Source organism: Antechinus flavipes, chromosome 5, assembly GCF_016432865.1.
Source record: "Antechinus flavipes isolate AdamAnt ecotype Samford, QLD, Australia chromosome 5, AdamAnt_v2, whole genome shotgun sequence".
NCBI classification, from domain to species: domain Eukaryota; kingdom Metazoa; phylum Chordata; class Mammalia; order Dasyuromorphia; family Dasyuridae; genus Antechinus; species Antechinus flavipes.
The window spans coordinates 178,573,102-178,596,898 of record NC_067402.1 but is presented as its reverse complement, the minus strand read 5'-3'; the positions used below and the strand labels follow the sequence as shown (position 1 = coordinate 178,596,898).

At 32.5% G+C, this 23,797-nt stretch overlaps 1 protein-coding gene and 1 pseudogene across 1 annotated transcript in view; one reads left to right on the top strand and one right to left on the bottom strand.

Moving 5' to 3' along the window:
• The window catches only part of LOC127564111 (solute carrier organic anion transporter family member 1B1-like), a 48,847-nt gene extending 25,408 nt beyond the window's left edge, over positions 1–23,439 (top strand). Inside the window, exons 9-13 of the mRNA XM_052000425.1 lie at positions 3,068–3,233; positions 6,117–6,301; positions 12,063–12,127; positions 18,468–18,585; positions 22,403–23,439. Coding sequence (XP_051856385.1) covers positions 3,068–3,233; positions 6,117–6,301; positions 12,063–12,127; positions 18,468–18,585; positions 22,403–22,619 — 751 coding nt within the window. The 3' untranslated portion in view covers positions 22,620–23,439. The remainder of the gene's footprint in view (positions 1–3,067; positions 3,234–6,116; positions 6,302–12,062; positions 12,128–18,467; positions 18,586–22,402) is intronic.
• On the bottom strand, positions 12,384–14,336 carry LOC127564752 (60S ribosomal protein L34-like; annotated as a pseudogene).
• Positions 23,440–23,797: the final 358 nt, after the last annotated feature.

Genomic DNA, 23,797 nt, shown 5'->3' with positions numbered 1-23,797 from the left:
AAAATCAAAGCTCCTACATCCAAAGCCTCTAAAAGAAATATGAATTGCTCTTAGGCTATGGAAGGGTTCAAAAAGAACCTTTAAAATCAAATAAGAAAGGTAAAGAAAAATTGGAAAGAGAAGTGTTAACAAAAAATCATGAAAAATGAACCAACAACTTAATAAAGGAGACACACTACAAAATACTAAAGAAAATAACATCTTAAAAAACATACTAGGCCAAATGGCAAAGAAAGAAGAAGTCTGAGGAGAAGAATACCTTAAAAAGCAGAATTGTCTAAATGAAAAGAAAGGTACAAAATTTCACTGAAGAAAAAACTCTTTAAAAAATAGAATTGGGCAAATAGAAAGGGGGCTATTAAAAGCTCAGTGAAGAAAATAATTCCTTAAAAATTATAATTTAACAAATGGAAGACAATGATTACTTTATGAGAAAAAAAAAGAAATAATAAAATAAAACCAAAAGAATGAAAAACAGAAGACAATGTGAACTCTCTCATTGGAAAAACAACTTACTAGGAAAACAAATCCAGGAGAGATCATTTAAAAATTATTAGACTACCTGAAAGAAATCATCAAAAAAGGAGCTTAGACATCATTTTTCAAGAAAATGTCAAAGAAAACTTTCTTGATATTATAGAACCAGATGATAAAATAGAAATTGAAGGATCCACTAATAGCTTTCTAAAAGAGATCCCAAAATGAATCCCAGGATCATTAGTCAAATTCCAGAGCTCCCAGGTCAAGGAGAAAATATTGTAAGCAGGCAGAAAGTAACAATTCAAGTACAGGAAAGTCAAAGTCAGGATAATATAAGATTCAGCAACTTCTACATTGAAGGATCAAAGGGCTTGGAATATGATATTCCAGAGGGTAAAGGAGCTAAGATTACAACCAATAATCACCTATCAGGAAAAACTGAGTATAATCCTTTGGGGAAAAGTGGAGAATAAACATTCAGTGAAATAAAGAATTCTCAAGCATTCTAGATAAAAAGCCAGAGTTGAATTGAAAATTTGACTTTCTAATACAAAACTCAAGAAAAACATGAAAAAGTAAATAGGAAAGAGAAATCATAAGGGACTTAATGAGATTAAACTTATTGACATTCCTACATGGGAAGATGATACTTATAAGAACTTTCTTATTATTAGGATAGTTAGAAAGAATATTCATAAACAGAGGACATGGGTGTGACTTGAATACAAAGGGATGATATCTAAAAAAAAATAAATAAATAAGGAATGAGATAGGAATGGACTGAGAGAGAGAGAGAAAGATAAAAGTAGAGTGGAGTCAATTATCTCACATGCTTTTTACATGGTAAAAGCAAGAAGAAGCTTTTACCATGAAGGGGAAGGGGGGAGATAAGAGATATTTAGTAAACCTTAGTTTCATTAAAATTGGGTCAAAGAGGGAATAACATATGCATATGGTATAGAAATCTTACTCTTCAGGAAAGTAGGAGAAAAACAGAAGAGGATAAGAAATGAGGGTGTGGGGGTAGCTAGATGGTGCAGTAGATAGAGCACCATCCCTGAAGTCAGGAGGACCTGAGTTCAAAATTGACCTCAGACACTTAACACTTCCTAGCTGTGTGACCCTGGGCAAGTCATTTAACCCCAATTGCCTCAGGGAGGAAAAAAGAAATGGGAATGTGATCATAAGAATGGCATATGGAAGGGGCCAGTCAGAAACAAAACACTCTGGGACAGAGTGAAAGGAGAGAGAAAATATAATAAATGGGAAAATACAATTAGCAATACTAATGTGAGAAGTATTTGAAGCAAGTTTCTCTGATAAAGGCCTGCTCAAAAATAGAAGAGAGTCAAATTTATAAAAATAGTCATTCCCCAATTTATAAATGAACAATTTTTAGTTGAAATAACTGAAGCTATCTATAGCCATATGGGAAAAAAATGCTCCAACTCACTATTAACTGTAGACATGCAAATTAAATCAATTCTGAGGTACTACCTCATACCTATAAGACTTGTTAGTACGACAGAAAAAAAAAATCACAAATGGTAGAAAGCATGTGGAGAAAATGAGACATTAATTCATTGTAGGTAGAATTGTGAACTGATTCAACCATTCTGCAGAGCAGTCTTGGAACTATGCCCAATGGTCTATAAAATCATTTTACCTAGCACATAACCTCTAGGTCTATATTCTAAAAGAGACTTAAAAAGGAGAGGGGATAGCTTACATGTACAAAAATATTTATAATGGGTCTTTTCTGGGAGCAAAAAATTGGAAATTGAGGGGATGTCCATCATTTGAGAAATGACTAAACAAATTGTGGTATGTGATTGTGATAGAATACTATTTTGCTAAAAGAAATGATGAGTAGAAGGCTTTCAGAAAAACCTGGAAAAACTTCCATGAGCAGATGCAAAGTGAAATATACTGTATACTAAGTAACAGCAATAGTGTAAGATCAGTTATGAATAACTTAGCTAGCTAGTGTCAGTAATACAATGAGCCAAGAGAACTCTGAAAGACTTATAATGAAAAATGCTATTCAAACCAAGAGAAAAAACTAATGGTGTATGAATACAGATTGTGACATACTTTTTTTTGGCAGGGAAGGGGGCAACTGGGGTTAAGTGACTTGCCCAGGGTCACACAGCAAGGAAGTGTTAAGTGTCTGAGACCAAATTCGAATGCAGATCCTCTTGATTTCAAGGTTGGTGGTCTATCCACTGCCCCACTTAGCTGCCCCAACATACTTTTTTTTTAAACTTTATTTTTCTTAGAATTTTTTTTGGAGAGGACTATGTTTTCTTTCACAACATGACTTTTATAGAAATGTTTAGCATGACTACATTTGTATAACCTATATCTAAGGGAGGTGTGGTGGAAGGGAGGAAGGGAAATAATCTGCAACTCATTGTTTTAAGAATTAATGTTAAAAATTGTTTTTACATGTAACTGGGGGAAATAAAATATTAAATTAAGAAAAATAAAATATTGCCTTTGTGATATCTTTACTAGTTTTGTTTCTTTGTCATCTTAGAAGACTTTTTTTTCTTATCTCTGATAAATGTCAACATTTTGACTGCAGGAATAACCTAAGGACACATCCTCAAAACACCTCATTTCCTTTCTGCAACTCAGAGTGTAATTGTGATGCCAATCTATGGGATCCTGTTTGTGGGGATAATGGAATCACTTACATGTCCCCATGTTTGGCTGGATGCAAATCTTCAGTAGGTCATGGAAACGATTTGGTATGTATGGCCATTTTTATGACTTCTGCATCATAATCAGCACAGATTTATTCAAGCAGTTACAATCAATTCAATCAGCAATTGATCTGTTCATTAAAAATTTTAGTTAGAAGATGTGGTGCCATTTGGTTTATTTCTGAATATGGAAACATATGTAGATACTAGTAGATACAAGTAGGTGTGTGATATTATGACATTTGAATATAATATGTAAATAAATGACCTTCCAGAAAATAAGCCAACAAAAACAGAATTAATGTTTTGGTAACAATCTTAGAATGAGAACTATTTCACCTAAGAAAGTTTCTACACAAAAGAATTACAGATAATGAGAGAAATGTATTTAGTTAAATCATGGCTGTCAAAATCACTGATTATTTTTTACTATTCTATTCAATTTTCTATGGATTTTTCATATAATTATTTTATAAGCATGGTATTAATGAAAAGCAATCTTCAAACTTTAATTTATCATTGAGTTAAAGAGCATAAATCATATGCTTGTAATAATAATGACCTACTATTTGAATGACTGCTTACTTCTACTGAAGAAGGAAATAGCAAACTACTCTAGTATCTTTGTCAAGAAAGCCCTAAACTAAATGGGCTTGAAGAGTCAGACATGATTGAGCAACAATTACTCCTCAGGTAAGTCTGAACCACTGAGAGAGCACAATTTGAATATTCAAGTGATGACTATCTCTCTGTATATCCTAGTCATTATTCTTTCTGGTTTCAGGTAACATACATAGGTGTAACAGTGTCCACATCAATCCAAAAGTATAAAATAGAGCAGAAAATAAGCAATCTATGCCTTAGCATCGCAGTAAGACTTAGTGGGACCTAAACCCTGGTGTTTTTCTTATTGACCCTCAAATCTTTCAGATCCTGGGTCTTGTCTTCCTGGTAGGCTTCCTTAGATTATTTCCTTACACTTCCCTGATTACTTAAAGCAGGGGTAAGGTGGTGGTATAAAAAATGTTAACCTGGTAAACTAGACATTTGCTTTCTAATTCCTCTTCTTCTATTGACTAATTGAAAATTCTTTGAACAAAATAAAGTATCTTTATTCTACACATTGTTAGATTTCTCATATAAAATTAAGAGGTTTGCACTACATGATATCTAAAATTCTTTCCAATTTCAAAACTTCCAAATTTCTATAAATTTTAGTAGTTACTATATCATCATTGACTCGATTACCTCCTTGTTCTAGCCCCTGTTGGGTAGTCTAGTTCTATTGCCTTGTCATCCCCTGTGTGGAACAATCAATATTAAATCCACAAATTTTTATTAAACATTTACTATCAGCTTCTTTACTTGGTCCTAGAAATACAAATAAAAAACAAAACAATTCCTGTCCCTAAATACTGTCTAGGAAACAATATGCATGCCTTGTTCCAATCAGAAACTAAGTCCTAAAGGGTTTTAAATGATCCTTTAATCCTCTCTCATCAAGCTCTTATCCAAGGGTCATTGGTCTTTAATTTTTGTTTCTACTTCCCATTACATCTAACTCTGGCCCCAATTTTATTTTACTTCACTCCCTGGACTTCAGGTGCCCAGTTGTCAAGCATGCACCCTTCGCTATACTTTCTACTTCTGAATAAAAATCAAAGCAACTTTTCCATAGCTCTAAGAATGGGCATATCAATGTTTTTTCCTGTATCCATATAGTTCCATTCAAACTCTCTATAACTTCCAAAAAAAATACCTTTCCTTCACCCTAACTCTTATGTGAGTTGTATTATGTGTATAATATAAGATCCTTAAGAGCAGAAATGGTATCCCCTTTTTAAATTTTTATTTAATCCCCAGTCCTACCACGTGCTTTCTTGGCACATGATAAATGATCAACAAATGTTTTATTTTGTTTATATTTTTTGTTCCATATAACTATTTGAAAAATATATGTTAAAATATATTTAATATTATTATATTAATAATTATCTATTAATGTCTAATATACACCATAATATATAATATATATTATTTATTTGAAAAATATATTTAAAATATATTTAATATTATATATATTTAAATATTTAAAATATATTTAACATAAAAACAAGATCATTTTAAGAAAAAGAGGCTCTATCAACTGGTAAGTTGAGTTTACAAAAAGCCGTTCTGTGTGTGTAACATAAATTTAATAAGCCTCTCATTTGCACAGTCATAATTACATATATTCATATTCAGATATACATATGTGTATATATATATGTATATGTATAAACATACATAAATGCTCAACAAATTTTACTTGAACAATGTATATACACATAGAAATAGGTAAGAATGGATAGGTTATGAATGAGTGGGTTACAGTAAAGTTAGCAAAAGATGGCATTAACTGTGATTTTAAAAAGTATAGAAATTTAGATTAAAATGATGAACTAAGAGTGCTTCATTTGCATTTTAGACACTATACCGTAAATTGTTTTTTATTATAATCAGTAAAAAAGTAATAGCTGCTTTCATATGTTTTTCAATAACAGTTCAGACTATAGAGAAAGAAGGGTTCTAAGAAACCTATTTACCTTTCAGATCATTATAGCAGTAATGGAAAGAGCAGTGAATTGGGAGTTGAGGAATCTAAGTTCAAATTCCAGTAGTGCCACTTATTATGATCCTGTTCAAGTTAATTCCCTCTGAGTGTTTCAGTATCCTTATTTCTGGAATAAGGGTTTAGAAAACTTTTATGATAATCTCTCAATTTTAAACCTATGATTAGATGAGAGACTCTTATCTATGAAAAGAGATTTTAGAATTCTCCATTATTTAGTTTAATTGATAGATGCATTTTTATATACAAAGAAGTATTTTATGCCCTGTATTGTGTTTTATAAATTAATTTTATAATAATTCTTTAAATTATTTCAGGTCTTTCATAACTGTAGCTGTATTGAAGCTCACAATTTCCAGTCCAGCACCACCTCAGCTCATTTGGGCCAATGCTCAATGTCAGATGATTGTTCGAGAAAGTTTATTTATTTTATGGCAGTGCAAACTTTGAGCTCTTTCTTTGTGGGATTAGGAGGTTCCCCCAAAACGGTGCTGACTTTTAAGTAAGTAGCGTATATCATTCCACAAATAATTCTATCTTTTATCAAATTTTATTAAATTCTATATTTCATTAAAAATCAAACAGATGAAAAATATATATTGACCTTGTTTATTTTCATTAAAATAAAGAAATGCTGGATTAATAGGATTCAGTGTTTCCAAAAAGTTATATCCTATTTTTTTCTTATATACATATTTAATAAGTAGAGAGGCAGGGGAAGGGGGGGCAATAATAGGGAGGGACAGTTGTTTGTTTATTTGCCTGGTTGACTTGTTTTGCCTTTTTTTGTAATAGTGGGAAAATTTTTGCATTATGGTAAAAATTCAGACTCTGATGCCAATATTAGTTGATATAATCATTCAAAAATTTTTGTGGAATTATTTTGACCATTATATACATCATCATTATACCTCTTAAGAAATACAAATAACCCAAGACTTATAGGTTTTCCAGAAGTTTCTGGTTTTCACATCATAAATATATCAAGAAAAAAGATGTGAAAGCACTGAACATGTGAAGCACCAAACATCATCACTAAGATTAAAACTAAATATGCCCTACCAGAAAAGAAGGAATTGTTTGTGAGTCTATTTGAAATCAGATCATATAAGAACTGAGATATGCATTTTAGAGAAAAGAGATTAGGAAGAAACAGTAGTTGTTCTTCAAGTATTTCAAGGTCCATGGTATGAAAGACTGACAAGACTTCCTAGCCCTCAGGATGTAGAGCTAGAAACAATTTGATAGCTGCTGATAAAAAGATTTAAGCTTGATGTAAAAAACACCTTCCTAACAATTAGACCTAGAACAATTATAGCAACACTAAAAGTGGAATAGGCTGCTTTAGGATTCTACGATTTCCTTTCTTTTTAGAAAAGCACATGTTGGCAAAGGAATTCTTTTGGTTGGACAAAAAGAGGCACCTGTGATTCTTTCCAATTCTTATTCTGTGAGGCTGTATAAAAACATATCATTATTTAATGTGAAAGTAAAAACAATTACTAAATTCATTGAAAGCATCAATTAATGAACATTTGCTAAGCACTTATTATATTCCAGACATTGTAAAATTTCTGGGGGCATAGATATTGCAAAAGTTCCTGCCCGGAATATATTCACATTTTAATGGAAAAGGCAATAAATCAGGCAATAAATTGGATAAATATAAAATTGATAGAAGCTAATCACATAGAACATGGCACTGGAGACTATAGAGAAAAAAAAAGAGAAAGATCTCCTGAAGACTCCAGGGCATGAAGAAAAAAGACTGAAAAGTCCCTGAGATGGAAGAGAGTATATAACATAAGAGAGGAGCAACAAAGAAACCAGGGTGGCTGCATGATAAAGGGCAGAGACTAGATAGAATTTAAGAAAACTAAAAAGTAAAAAAGGATCAACTGATGAAGAATTTTTAAAACTAAACAAAAAAAAATTGGTCCTAAAAATAATGACTTTCCAGAATTTACTGAGTAGAAGCCTGAGGGGTGTGTGTGTGTGTGTGTGTGTGTGTGTGTGTGTCCATGTGTATGTGTGTCTGTGTCTATGTGTCAGCTTGTCTGTCTATGTATGATAAAATCAAACCTGCATTTTTGGAGAACCATTTTTAGCAGATAAGTGTGTGATGAATTGGAGTGAGAAAATACTCCAGGTAAAGAGACCCCTTTGAAGTCTAACATGATATTCCAGGGGAAAGCTACTGACAGCTTGAATTAGAGAGATTTTTGTATGAGTAGATAAAGAAATTACAACATTTGGCTGGGGCATATAGGGTAAGAGTTTGGGGATAACAGTGAGGTTCTGAATCTAGGTAACTGGAAGAACATGATGCTGACAATCTAAATTGGGAAGTTCCAGGAAGAGGAAGGCTTTGGAGTAAAGATAATGAATTCTGATTCAGACATGTTGAGTTTAAGATGCCGACTGTGAACCAGTCTGAAATGTCCCAGAGGCAACTGGTATTTCAGAATTGAAGTTCAGGAGAGAGAAAATAAAGAAATTGATTTTGAAATAATCTGCATAGAAGAAATTGAAGAGATTACCAAAAGAGTATAAAGGGGGGGGGGGGGGGGAAGAAAAGAAGATTTAAAACATTGAGATACATCCACATTTAATTGATGCAAAGGAGTGAAAAATCTAGAAAGAGAAAAAGTAGAGAAACAGAGACAAAGGCAGGAAAAGATAGACAAAAATACAGAAAAAGCCAAAGAAGGAGGAAAATAAAGAGAAAGTCACATAAACCTTGGGAAAAGAGCATATCCAGAAGGAAATGAAGATTAACAGTCAAATCTACAGGGAAGTTAAGAAAGATGACTATCAAGTGGAATCTGTTAGATATACAAAAAGATTATCATTAGTAATTTTCAAAAAATTACTTTTTATTGAATGCCAGATTGCAAAGGATTTAGAAGAGGGTGAAATAATAGGCACTGATTATAGATGGCTTTTTCAAGCTCTTTAGCTGAGAAGAAGGTAAGTTATAAGGAACAATTATTGGAAGGGAAGAGCAGGATCTAGGAAAGTTTTTTTTGTTTGTTTTTTGTTTTGTTTTGTTTTGTATCTAAGGATTAAGAAGAGTTGGTTTGATTGAAGGCAGAAGAAAGGCACTAATACATATAGGATGAGATGTAATATTAAAGAGTGAATGAGGAAACAGTAGAAGCAACCTGCTAAAAAATACAAAAGCAAATAGGATGTGAAGGGGTTGACCTTGGCAATCAGAAGGAACATCCCATTGTCAGATATTATAGTAAGTGAATAGTCATTGTGAGATGATGTCAGAGAGTTTTTCATGAGGAGGAGAACATAAAATAAGCTTCTGGTGACTGCTGTCATTATTTTGGTGAAGTATGAATGATATGAGAAGCTTAAGAAAAGGCTTGCAATAGCTGATGTATTGAGTGAATGAGGAAATTCACTAGAACAATATTGACTCATTTCCTGTAGTAATATGCGTGTTTAAACTTGCAAGTAAGCTGAAAATTATTTATTGAGTGGTTTTTAGTGTTTTACTTTCAGAATCCTTTACATGTGTATGTATCTGGTCTGGTTTAGATATTTCCCATGATTTTATTTCCTTACCTGCTGTGATGCTTTTTCACATAAGACATTTGGAGGCTAATAAGACATAATGTAGAGGGATGAAATCAAGATGATGGGGTGAGAGTTAGCATTTTTGCCCAGCCTACCCAACATACATCCACAAAAAAACTAGAAAATGTGCTTTGCTAAATTATGATCAGAAAAGTAAAAAAAAAAAAAAAAAAAAAAAAATCCAAAGTGAGGGTTTTTTTTTTTCCCAGCCCAGAGAAGCTTAGGAAGATAGACAGAGATTTCTATGGACACTGGGGGGTGAAAACTGGCCAGGAACATAGCTAGCATAGCAACAACAAAAGCAATGGTATAGTACATTTTAGTGCTTGAGAGCAATACGGGGACTAAGACTGAACACCAGGTCTTAAATCACCAGGGCAGATAGAGATCCCAGTGAAACCTTAAACTCTTGAAATTCATAGTTCAAAAAATAGGAATGAGTACTACCTAGTAACTCTGCAACTTGTTATCCTATTCTGGGTCATAGTTGTGAGGGAGGGAGGGAATGATTATGATACCAAGCAAGAGAAGCCCTACCCCTGTAGAGAGCAAGGAACAAGTTCCAAAACTTTATTTATATATTTAAAAGCAAAGAGGGGACTCTAGCCTTTAGTCCCACACATGAGCCTATACTAGGATAATCTAGTGAGAAAACCAACACTAAAGGAGAATCAAGAATTTCATTCACTCTGAATATGCAGAATCTTACAGTGAAGCTAGTAGCAGTTAGTCTATGGCTCCTAAATATACATAATCCAATAGACCAAACCAGAGTCAGAAACTTGCAGAGCTTTTACTGAAGCTTGCAAGCACTGAAAACATACAGGCCCCTAGACTGAGCTACAAAAACAACACAAGGACATTAAAAGGATTGAATCTTAGGCCAGACATCTCTCCATAAGTGAACACAGTCCAACACTAACATAAAGATCAAAATCAATAGTAGGACAGAGGAGTAAAAAAATAACAACAACTAAAAGAAGCCAATCATAAAAGGCTCCTATAGTGACATGATAGCTCAAGACACAAACACAGAAAAATACAATGACTTAAAAACATCCACTAGCAAAGACACAAAGATAAATACAGATTGAACACAAGTTCAATAGGAATTCTTAGAAGAGTTACATATATATTTATGTGTGTATGTGTATACAGCAAAATATGATTTTTAAAACAAAATACAAACAGTAAAGAAAAATAGGTAAAAATCTGAGAGTTGTGCAAGAAAAATATAAAAAGAATCATCAGCTTAGTAGAAGTACAAAACATTATAAAAGAAAAATGATTCATTAAGAATTATAATTAGCAAGATGATAAAAGAGGTTCAAAACTTTACTAAGGAAAATAACTCTTTAAAAATTAGAATTGGACAAACAGAAGCTAATGACTGCAAGAAATATTAAGAAATTTTTAAAAGCCAAATGCTGAAAAAAACAGAATAAAATATGAAATATGGGAAAAACAACTAATCTGGAAAATGGAATATAGACATATAATTTAAGAAGCATTAAACTACCCAAAAGCCATGGACAAAAAAAGCAACTAGGTTTCATATTTCAAGAAATTTTAAAGGAAAACTGTTCAATTTCAGAGGAAGAAATCAGTTCTCAATAGCCACATGGGAAAATGCTCAAGGTACTGACACACACATCAGCTAAGATGACCAAAAAAAAGGAAAATGATAAATACTGACAGAGGTGTGGGAATACTAGAATACTAATACACTTTTGGGAGAGCTGTGAATTAGTCCAACCATTTCAGGAAGTAATTTGGAAAGTATTTGCAACTATTAAAAGAATATTAAATTGTACATACTTTTTGACCTAATAAGACTGCTATTAGAGCTATATGTTAAGAACATCAAAGAAAGAGGAAAATGACCGATATAAATGAAAAATATTTAGAACAGCTCTATGGTAACAAAGAATTGAAAACTGAGGGACATTTGGGGAATGGTTAGACAACTTGAAATAAAAATAGAGATAGAGATAGATAGATAAAGCTGATGGAATACTGTTGTTCTATAAGAAAAGATAAAAAAAGGATGATTTCAGAAAAACTTGGGAAGATCTGATGGATTAATGCATTAGCAGAACCAGAAGAAAAATATAACATATATATATAAGCAATACTATAAAGATAATAAACTTTGAAAGACTTAGTAACTTTAACACAATGATCCATCATAATTCCAGCAGACTCATATATACATCTCTAGATAAAAAGCTAATTGACTCAAAAATACTTTTCTCTCTCTTTTTCTTGCTCTTTTAATTTTTGGAATTTAGCTAATGTGGAAATTTATTTTGTGCCATTACCTATTTATATTTCATTTTTCTTGTCTTTTACTTTGGTGAGGTATGAAGAAGAAAAGAATTTGAAACTTAAAAAAGATGATAAAATATCTGGATCTTAAAAAAAAAGCATAGCAATGAGGCAAAAAGATAATAACTTTTAAAAATAGACATTCTTAGTCCCTGTGGAATACTTAAGTATTTTGCAAGTCCTGTCTTAAATATTCCAACGGAAATTTTTTACAGCAATTGGACCCATTATATAGTAAGAAGATTATGTCTATATAGCACGTATGTGAAATGCTTTGAAAATGTGTTTTTGTTACCTAATTTGATAATCTGGAGTTGTCTTACTCCTCTTTGTTTTTATTTCAGGAATGTTGAGCCTGAACTGAAATCACTTGCAGTGGCTATTCATTTACTGATTTTGAGAACATTAGGTATGAGATACAAACATATATGTGTGTAGTTTACACATGATTATAAACTCATAATCTCTTAAAATGTTTATGAAATTGAATGCAGCAAATAATATTGAATTTGTAGAGTTATTAGGACTTAATAAGATATAGTTCATACTTTCATACATAAATATAATGCAAAATAGGATGTGAGAAAAACAAAGTATAGCTCCAAAGTGTTTTAGGAAAATTTGTTTTGCTTTTGTTTTTCTCACATTTTCATTTTCTTTATCATTCAAAAAAGCCTATGTCCTTTTGATTTACTCTTTTGACTCTGTGCTTGTGCTTTCAACACTTTCACAACAATTTTCTGCTCTTCAATTAAGAAAGCATGCTTGATCTTTTCACACATACACATTTAGCACACATGGAGTCACCCTAAGCTCTGCTGACATGTTTTTGGTCTTTGATAGTCTCATAAGAATTTTAGGCCTCACTTCATGAATATCTTGAAGTCTTCCTGGGCACATCCCACAGGTTGATTTTGGTACTTTAAAAATTTTTTTGGTATTGGTATTGGTTACCTGGGGTTCATGACAACTGAGTTTTATTGAAAGCTGTATTGTAGGACAATCTATAGTTATATGTCAGGTGTTGAACCATTTTAAATTTCTGTTAAAACTGTTCCTGGAAAAGTTTTAGGAAAATTTTGAAGGAGAAGAAGAAAAGTTATTGTTTTAAAGTGGTGAAATTGATGAGGGTTTTATGAAAGAGGTGGCTTCTGAGGTTAGCCTTGGAGAATTATTTCAAAGGTCTTATGAAGAGGAGAAATTGAATTCCCACCAAGAAAAATAGCTTATTGTATACACAGAGGTAATAGATAGCAAGATTGAAAGACATCTATTGATCTAACTTAGCTGAAACAAAAAAAAAAAAGTATGCAAAGAGAAGCAGATGGCTCTGGAGGGAAAAGTGAGATAGATGACTTTGCATAGGCCTCCATTACTTAAATCCAATTCACTTGTGTGTAGTGCCATCACCTCCCTGATGATATATGGTCCTCCTCGAGAAGGAAGGACACACAACAATCTCTGTGAGTAAAATTGGCCCACTAACTGGACTTGGTCAGTTGGAAGACTGCCTCCTTCCGCCCTCCTAGACTTCCTTCTTTCTTTTCTTACTTCTTTTCCTCTCTATCTCTCTCCCATCCTTTCTTCTTTTCTTCCTTCCTCCCTCTCTTCCTTCTCTCCTCCCTCTCTTCTTCCCTGTCTTTCTTCTGATATTGTGCAGCTTCTAGGGTAAATACAGCAGTACTCCTGAGGTCCCCTGACCTTAAAGTGCTAATCTATCTGTTAATGATCCTAAAGTCTTCCTCTAAACCTTAGGAAAAATATAGCAGTAATCCTGAGGTCCTCTGACCTTTGAGTGCTATCAATCTAACAATTTGTCTGTTAATGATTCTAAAGTCTTCTATCCTTAGGATAGTTCGTTTACAAACATTGCTGACTGTCATGAATAGACCACCCCTCAAACCTATCTGTAAACCATAAAATTAGCAAATAAGTAACATGAAGCCCTGGTCTCTCTAACTTTGTCCTATAAATCTTCTTTCTTCTGATTCTTTGCTAAATCATTTGCCCACTTCAATTGGCATTACAATTATAATAAACATTTCCCCTTGACTTGGAGATGGTTTCAAGCCTGCAAATTCTTTTGAGATACCTTGCAACACCAGTCTGCGATCCCAACCTTTTGGAGTCTCTCTTTTGAACCTCAACTCTTCCCTCCTTCTCTTCTTTACTTCCTTCCCTTCTTGCTTGCTTCCTTCCTTTCTATCTTTCTGCCTTCCTTTCTTTCTTCCTTCTTTTATTTTTTCCTTCCTTCCCTCCTTTCCTTCCTTTGTCCACATAGGATATCTTATCCTTATTTTTTTTAAATTTTGCACCTCTGAATCTTCCAAAGATATCTCAGGGTTTACTAGCTAGATTTCTTTCTTTAAAGACCAGGTTTTAAACCAAAACCAATCTGATTCTAATTGGCCACCAACAGTTTCTAGGCAGAGCCTCATTTGGTCATTGTTTGGGTTCTGATTGACTCAGAAAAAATGTAAATAGAAGTCATTTCTCTTTGGCCAGAAACCCTGAGGAAGCTCTCCCAGATTCATTCATTCATTATTTACTTACTCATTGCTGTTATTCAATATTGTACTAGAAATGTTAGCTATAAAAAAAGAAGCAATGATAATGGACATCTTTAATTTGCCCCTGAATTTGGAGTTTTTAGTTTATTTCCATTACATATACTGCTTGCTCTCCATTGTAGATATATATATACACATATACATATATATATATATATCATTTATAATTTTAAGAAAAATTCATTTTATTTCTGTGCTTACTAATGTTCTGATAGTAATGGGTGTTCTATCTTGTCAAAAGCTTTGATCAGGGTAGCTAAGTCTTTTGTAGCTGATGATCATTACAATGTACATTGTACAATTTACAAAGATCTTCTATTTCTGCTTACTCACTTTGTATACATTCATTCGTCTTCCCAAATTTTTCTAAAGGCATCCCTCTCATCAATTCTTTTAACACAACATTATTCCATCGTAATCATATACTATACCTTGTTCAAAAATTCCCATTTGATGGGTATGTCCTCAACTTCCAATTCTTTGCAACCACAAAAAGAGCTATTATAAGTATTCTTTTACATAAAAGTCATTTTTCTTTTCCTTTAATCTCTTTGTGATATAGACTTAGTATTGTTATTGCTGAATCAAAGGATGTACACAAATTTATAGCCCTCTGAACATTGTTCCAAATCAATTTACAGAATAGCTAGATTGGTTTACAACTCCACCAAAAATTCATGAGTGTATCTATTTTCTTATATCCCCTCCATAATTTGTGATTTCTGATAGGTGTGAGATATGAACTCAAAACTGTTTTAATTTACATTTCTCTAGTCATTTTTGTATTGAAGTGGGAGGTAAACTGTTTCCTTTACTGACGTGTTTCCTTTAAGATTATCATTCTGAAATTGTGTTCCCTTTATTGAAACTGTGTTCCCTTTAAGATTATCATTCTGAAACTGTGTTTCCCTTTGATCTGTGATCTCTTTTGGAGTCTCAGCCCCTCCTGGGGAAGGCATATCCCCCTGGATGAGTTATCTTTCAGGGATACCAGACTCTTTGATTCAATTAGAAATCCTAATCAAAAAGCACCCCTTTAAAGTGTTGTTAATTCCAACAGGAGATCTGGGCTAGATACTGATAAGCATCTAAGCCTGGGAACCTGAACACTGAAACCTGAAGATTGCTTTTAAAGGGCAGTTTCTGGACTCATTCCTTGCAGAGGCCCAAGCGGTTTGCTAGGACCCTCTTCCCACTGAGAAGACATTCTCTTCTCAGTTCCAGCCTCCATTTACCTTGTAGAGGGCAAAAGCAGGAACCTGCCAGGCCAAGGAACCTCTCTCTCTTTCCTTGGCATAGCTGCTTACAAAGACCCTGCCCACTGAGAAGGCATTCTCTTCTCAGTGCTAGACTCCATTTCCCTAATAGGATTTTGCCACTATAGAAGTCAGTCTCTTAGCAAACTAGTTTCTATCCAATACCGAATAGAAATTTTCATTTTTGCCAATGATATTTCAGAATAAGTGGAATTCTTTCATTTTTGCCAATAATATTTTAGAATAAGTGAATTCTTTCACTTTGAACCCATGGGCCAACCAAAAGAGGATTTTAACAATCTCTTAGGGCCACTAACCTCATGACCACTGGCAATCGAGGGGATATAAATCTCATCATTTTGACTATAGATAGCTTTGATTTCATCTTTTGAAAGTTACTATTCATATGATTTGACCATTTATCAATTTGACAATGTTTTTTATTTTTTATAAATCTGACTCATTTTCTATGTATTTGAGAAACAAAGCCTTTATTGGAGAAACTTGCTGTAAAAAATTTTGATATTACTACATAATAATATGGTACTTTTTAGCAAAATGAAATTTCCCCAATTATTTCTTTTAATTATATCTACTTCTGCTTTTGTTTTCTTTGCCTGAAATCATGACTGCAATATCTGTCTTTTTTTACTTCAGCTTAAATATAACAGATTCTACTCCAGCCCTTATTTTCATTCTTTGTGTGTATCTCTGTTTCAAAGGTGTCCCTTGTAAATAATACTGTTGGATTCTGGTAATAATATCATTTTTAAATTCTTGAATAATTTCTAAGAATTCCAGTTGATCTTGTGAGCAAGCTGTGATTTTCTCTGAGATTTTACTTGTAGGCATTTGAGTTATTTCCTTTTTGATTTTTATCTGCAGTATCTAGGTCTCAACATATTTTATTTTGGTTAGTCATTAATCCTTCTATTCTCTAATCCAAGGATTTTCCCATGTTTTTTATATTTTTCACTTTATCGCATATTTGCATTGGTTTTTCAGTGCTCATATTATTATGTCTATAGTATGAATTTCCTTTAGACATAGTTGGTTCAAATGTGTCTGTTTTTCCCACTTTTCTTATTTCTATTCACATTTCTTCTTTTTCTATTAACACATGTGAGAATATAATGTTAAAACACAGTGTGCTGGTCCCATGATTTTTAATGTAGAAAATTTTGTCCAAAGTTTTTTTTTTCAAATCTTGTTCATTTTTCTTCTGCATTTAGTCCTTCAAATTTTATACTTAAATGTCCTTTAGATATTTTTTCTTAGTTAAATATTTTACAAAATTTTTCTCATCCCTGTATTATTCTGTTTTATAAGATAATATTGCTCATAATTGTCCATCATTCTTCATAAAATTTTATAAATCAATTTATATTTTAAAATGCATGGCCTCTGAGAATCATTTCTTCATTTGGCAAAAAGTAAAAATTTTTTGGGAACTTTTTGAGCTCCTTTCTGGCTTCATTATTATAGAAGTTAATTACAATTGTTAAACATGTACTTGAAATTATTAGTAATTGTGGATGCTCATTATTTGTCCTTTTTCATTTTAAATTTCCAACATTGTGTTTAAATAATATGGGATATACAAAAAAATTTCAAGTATGAGAAAGCACGAGGAAATGGAAGCAACATAAAAGGTCTCATGTAGAAGAATCAGTAAAACTCTAAGTATTTACCACCTGTGTTCTCTGTCTCTTTTTCTTTCTCTCTTGCTCTTTCTCTTTTTTCTCACTCTTTTTTCTCTTTCACTATTTCTTGCTCTCTTGCTTTATTCATTCATACTTTTTCTCTTTCCTTCCTTTCTATTTTCATGGATGAAATTTCCTAATGGCACAATAACAAGATATTGACTTTTTTTAGAAGGAAAATCTTTTAATACTATTCAAATCACACCTTATAAATGAAAACCTAGTTTCTGACATAATAGTCCAGAAATAATCCCTGATACTTTCAATGCAAACTAAGTTGTCCTAATTTTTTCATCTATTTGGGAGTGAAAGGGGTAGAATCAAAAAACCTGTTTGTTTTGATATTCAAATTTAACCTTTAAATATGTCCTTTAATTTAGAAGTTACTAACCAAGGATCTGTGAATTTTTTAAAAATTTATTTTTTATTTATTTTTAATAGCTTTTTATTTACAAGTTATATGCATAGGTAATTTTACTGCATTGACAATTTTACAGCATTGACAATTGCCTAACCTTTTGTTCAATTTTTCCCCTCTTTCCCCCCATCCCCTCCCCTAAATGTCAGGATGACCAACACATGTTAAATATATTAGAGTATAAATTAAATACAAAATAAATATACATGTCCAAATCATTATTTTGCTGTACAAAAAGAATCAGACTCTGAAATATTATACAGTTAGCCTGTGAAGGAAATCAAAAATGCAGGTGGGCAAAAATATAGGGATTGGGAATTCTATGTAATGGTTCTTAGTCATCTCCCAGAGTTCTTTCGCTGGGTATGGCTGGTTCAGTTCATTACTGCTCCATTAGAACGTATTTGGTTCGTTTTATTGCTGAAGATGGTCAGGTCCATCAGAATTGATCATCATATAGTATTGTTGTTGAAATATATAATGATCTCCTGGTCCTGCTCATTTCACTCAGCATCAGTTCGTAAATATCTTCAGGCCTTTCTGAAATCATCCTGTTGGTCGTTTCTTACCAAACAATAATATTGTGAATTTATTTTTTAAAAAATATTTTAAATGTTTTAATAAAATTGCTTCCCAATATAAAAAAGTAATTTTATTTATCTTATTTTATACTTTTTAAAAAATTGTATGAAAATTGATCCAAACACTTCAAAAGGTTGGTAAAGGGGTACATGTCACATATACACAAACAGTTAAGAAAACTGCTTTAGTTTGACATTTGGTTGTTTGTTATATATAACAGGAGGAATTTTAGCCCCCATATATTTTGGAGCAGCAATAGACTCATCATGTCTGAAATGGGCCACCAATAACTGTGGAGGTAAAGGGGCTTGTAGAATATATGACTCCATATCTTATAGGTAAGTGGATATTAAGAAGTTCCATAAATCACTTAATTTTTTACCAGTGATTGTTTACTTCAAAGAAATGAAATCATGTCGTCTTCTAATATTGAAGGATTTATTTAATTTGTTGTCAGTGTCTGAAAGGGCTAAGAAAGATGAGGCTGAGTACAGTTTACACCTTTTTCAAGAATCTTGGATGAAAGGCATATAAAGAACTGGTGACAATAAAGAATTCCATTTTAACACTTTTGTCCTCAGAACAATTGATACATAGAAGTCATGATAATGGATGTCCTTATTTTTTTTACTCCACAAAGAGATAATGTTCTAATGGAAAAAAATTATAATTGAGATTTATATGGTACTTTATAGCATACAAAACACTTTTATATTAGATCATTGTCTCACTTTTAAAATTACTGGGAAAAGGCTAGGAATTAAAAGATCTGAATTTTTCCAAGTACTCCAAAACATGTTTGATGTTGGACAAATTACTTAAGCTATCAATTTCATGGTTTTCTTACTACTGAAAATGGAATTTAGGTCCTGCTCTACATACCTTAGAACATTGTTAATCAACTCAATTTAATTCAATAAGTTTTTATCAAGTATTTTAAATATGCAAGATATTGTATTAAGTTCTGGGGACACAAAGATGAAAAAATGACAAGTTTTTGCCATTCCAATGGTTACAGACTAGAAGGAGTTTTGAGATAACACACCACTTTTAATACATATTTAAAAACCATATATAGAAGTTTAAAAACTATATATGGAATTACATATTATATACAGAAGTCAACCAGTATATGGTTGGATATTTCAGGATATGGAAGGATAGATCAATTATATCTGAGGGGAACTGAAGAGATGAAAATAAACATCAAGAAGGAAGTAAAACTGGAACTGAGAGTTAGCAAAGATGAAGGATTTCACTTAACAGAGACTGAGCATCTATGTTAGCTTGAAGAATGAATGAATGAATGAAGAAAAATTTCTTGAGTGCTTTTAATGTACAAGCAGTAAGAAAAGTACTGGGAGTACAAACAGAAAAAATGGAAACAATGCCAGCTTTCAAGGAACTCACACTCTAATTGTGGAAGATGAAGCTTAAAAATGTCTTCAACATTCATAGACAACTCTGGAAATTCTAAGGATAAGAAAAGCACATGAGTCCTCAGGATTCATCAACTATTCAAATAATTAGAAGGCATAATGACAGAGGGTGAGGTTCAATGGTCCTCAAAGTCCCATTAAATTTGTTTTTTCCCCATAATTCAAGGTAGCCAAGGGTCAGAGGAGGGGTAAAGGAAGGTCAAGGAGAAAAAGTGTATTTTTACAAGTCTTCCTGGAGCTGGTAGGTAGAAGGAAGACTCATCATGAAATGGAAAGGGGAAATTAAGATCAGTTTCAGGAAATAAGATCCAGTTTAACTAGAACAATAACTACACAATTGCATATTTTAGAAGGCAAAATACCTTACTTATATAAGGTATTATCAAATTTAATTTGCCTCTGAAATTTCCACTAATCTTCCCTAATTTTGTCTTGGGGATGAGATAGATCAATTCCTCTTTCTCAACATATCTTTTTTTCAACAAATAGATGTGCATTCTCATATCATATGTTCCTGGATGTACCGCTGATATCTCAAAATGTAACTCCTCTCCTTTGAACCTATTCTTCACTTCCCCACCCCATGTCTACCCCAACATACTTCTCTATTCCTGTTAGGGACATCATCTTTTTTCCAGTCTCTTGTACCACCTCATTGCTCATCTCTCCACCTGTCTATCTAATCAATGGCCAAAAATTATAGATTCTCCCTTCAGAGTATTTCTTATATCATTTCCTTTCCTCCCTCTCGCTATTTAGCCTTCATGCTTATTTCATTTTCTCTATGACATTTTCTCTTACCCTTATTTAAGCTCCTAATCATCTTTCTACTAGAGAACTATAATAATCACATGATTGATTTGCCTTCTGTCAGTCTCTCCCTTCACCAATCTGTGATCCTCAAACAACCACTATAATTTTCTTAATAGTAACAATATCAATGACTGATTACTCTAACAATGTCATTTCTTAACCTAGGGTATAGAGAGAAACAGACAAACAGACAGATAAGCAGGCAGGCAGGCACGCACCGAGCAGAAAGATAGATAATTGAACTCCAACACAATTTCTTTCTCCTGTAATCTTCAATATGTTATTAATTTTTAAAAATATTCTGAGAAAAGATTTATAGGCTTGATTAGATTGTCATAGTTTGTGAGATAAAAAAGCTTAAGAACCCTGCACCAAAGAATAAAATAAAATACAGACTCCTCAGGATTTCATTAAAGTCCTACACAAGTTGGCTTCTGACTATCTCTCTCTTCTTATTTCCTGTATTGTATTCTACTTCAAGAATTCCATATCCAATCAAAATACACTTCTGAATATTCTTCATACTCAACTTTATTTCTTCAGTTCCTTTGAATTTGGACAGGATGTCCTTCATGTGTACTACTTCCCCATATCTCCATCTTTCTTAATTTTTGTCTTTCTTCAAGACTCAGATTACCTGATCCTACACCAACTCTCCCACATTTGCTATTTCTCTCTCCTTACTGGTACATATCAAATAACTGAATTTATCTGAAAATGTATTACCTGATTCATAAAGAAATGTATATTTTTAAAAACTAATGCACATGTATAATCAGGAAAAAAGAAAAAATAAATTAGAATTTGAGGGGGAAGACAATTATATGGAACAGAATAGCATGGATGAAGTATGATATGGAATCACAAAAACCTGAATCTGAAATCTAGTTTACTCATTTGGAAGTTATAGGACCCAGACTAGTAATTTAAATTCTCTGAGCTTTATTTTCTTCATGAAGAAACTTTTCACCTGAAAGAAACTTTTTTTTTTTTTTTTTTTTACTGAGGCAATTGGGGTTAAGTGACTTGCCCAGGATCATACAGCTAAGCCATGTTAAGTGTCTGAGGTCAGATTTGAACTCAGGTCTCCTGACTTCAAGGCTGGTGCTCTATCCACTGTGCCACCTCGCTGCCCCAAAGAAGAAATTTTTATAAGTCCTGCTACAACCAGTCAAAGATGAGGGGGGAGGGGGGGGAAAGAGGCTTTTATCTTCATACCCATTTTTCACTATTCTTCTAACTCTATAGTACAAACAAGTTGAATACAAGTTATCTAATTTTCTTCTGTTCCCACCACTTCTGTGAAAAATTAGGGAAGAACTTCCAAAGGCTTCTCATTCTCTTCTAAAATAGGTTACCTCTCTTTGATTCTTCTTTTTTTTGTCTTTTGATCTTCTTTTTATTCCACTAATAATCAGCCTCATTTTCCACCATTCGTTCCATCTAATAATTATTCCCCTCTCCCCAGTCACTCATATAAAAAGAGTAAAAGGAAGGGAAATAAGACACCATGACCAAATATATTTCCTTGACTAAGTGCTCTAGACCATCATATTTATTATCAATTTCTTTAAACTTTTTTCAGATGTAAATGAACCAACTAGTTCCTCCCAGGAATTAACTTTACTGAATCAATCATCATCAATTAATGGAATTAATATATTTGGTTTATAAAACAAAAATTCTTGAATTGATCTTTAAACTATCCTTTTTAAAGCAGCTTTTATAGTCTGAAACATGAAAAGAAGAATAAAATAGAATTCTAATTTTTATCATATTTTAATTTTATAATTTCTATATTTAACAATCTATTTTAAATCCTCTTGAATACTTCTACATAGTACATAAATTGTTCCATTTAATTAAAATTTTAAAGTTGTGTTTTTTTTATTTTCTTTTACAGAAACATCTTCTTTTCCTTGGTTGTAGGGTTAAATGTACCATCAATCATCTTATTAATCATATTATACATGGTTATGAAGAAAAAATATGGAAAAAATAATATTGGCCAATCTAGTAATGGGGAAATAGATGTGGATGAATCAAATCTTAGAGAGCCTTTAAAAAATAACAAACAATTTATTACCTCTGTCCATGAGGACAGTGAAACACGCATTTAAAAAAAAAAAAAAAAACAAAGCAAGGTTGTACTATTATTTGTTTTCAACCAAGATACCTTTGCTTCCTTCTTTAATGAAATTCAAAAGCATCAGGAACCAAAATGTCATCTAGGAGCAGTTAGTTTATTCAGTTATTTTTGAGCTAAAACTGTTCTTTTTCACTGAGAATATGTATACTTAATTAATTTATATATATACTTAATTAATTTGGAATATGGAAATGATAATAATACAAAACCTAAATGAAAAAAAAAGGTAATGGAACATCTTGTTGCGGTGTAGTTCTGATCATGATGAAAGTCATATCATTGTACACATATTATTGTTTGCATTGTTCACATAACATTGTAAGAAACAACAACAACAACAACAAATGACCTGTGAGATTTAATAGATAATTAGAGGCGAAATATTTGTTGAGTTAATTATTCCCTTAAGTTATTCAAATAGGTAGATACTCTGGACACAGTTCAATGAAAAGATGAAAGAACCACCTATGGTAGAAAAGAAAAAGATGCTCATTTGTTTGACCATCTTAACCCATATGCCAATATATAGAATTGCCACTCAATGTAAAACTATAAGTCTTTCGTTTTCTTGCACTGGAAAAAAAAATCATATAAAGGCATGAGCATTGAAAAAAAATGTGATTTATCTTCATTGCAAATATGAGGGCAAAAATGTTTGCAACACTTTTTTAATTGTCTCCCCATTCCCTAATTAAATTGTCTTCCCAATTCCCTGATTCAACATTACTCACTTCCTGATATATAATTATTTGAATTTGTTTAAAATAAATGTGAATAAAACATTAATAAGATTTGTTTACCTCTGTCTGCATTCCAGGCCTCCCATTCTTCATTTATTAATGTCTAAAGTTCCCCCACATAATTTCCACAGGTACTTTACTCCTCCTGTTGTTTGTCTTGTGATTTCTATTTTGACATTGTTCTTGCTAGTCTTCGGAGCTCATCTCTTTAAAGCCATCTAAGCTTAAATTTCCAGTCCGTAGGTCATGGGTGAGACACTGAGAAACGACATGTGTAAAAAGGATCATAAGTCAGGTAATTTATTGTACACAGGAATGAAAGTTTGCAACTTCCCAGACCTGGGCTCATGGGCGAGCACTGACAGTTGGAGGAATACAATGCGATAAAAATCCCAGAGCTTTGGATCTC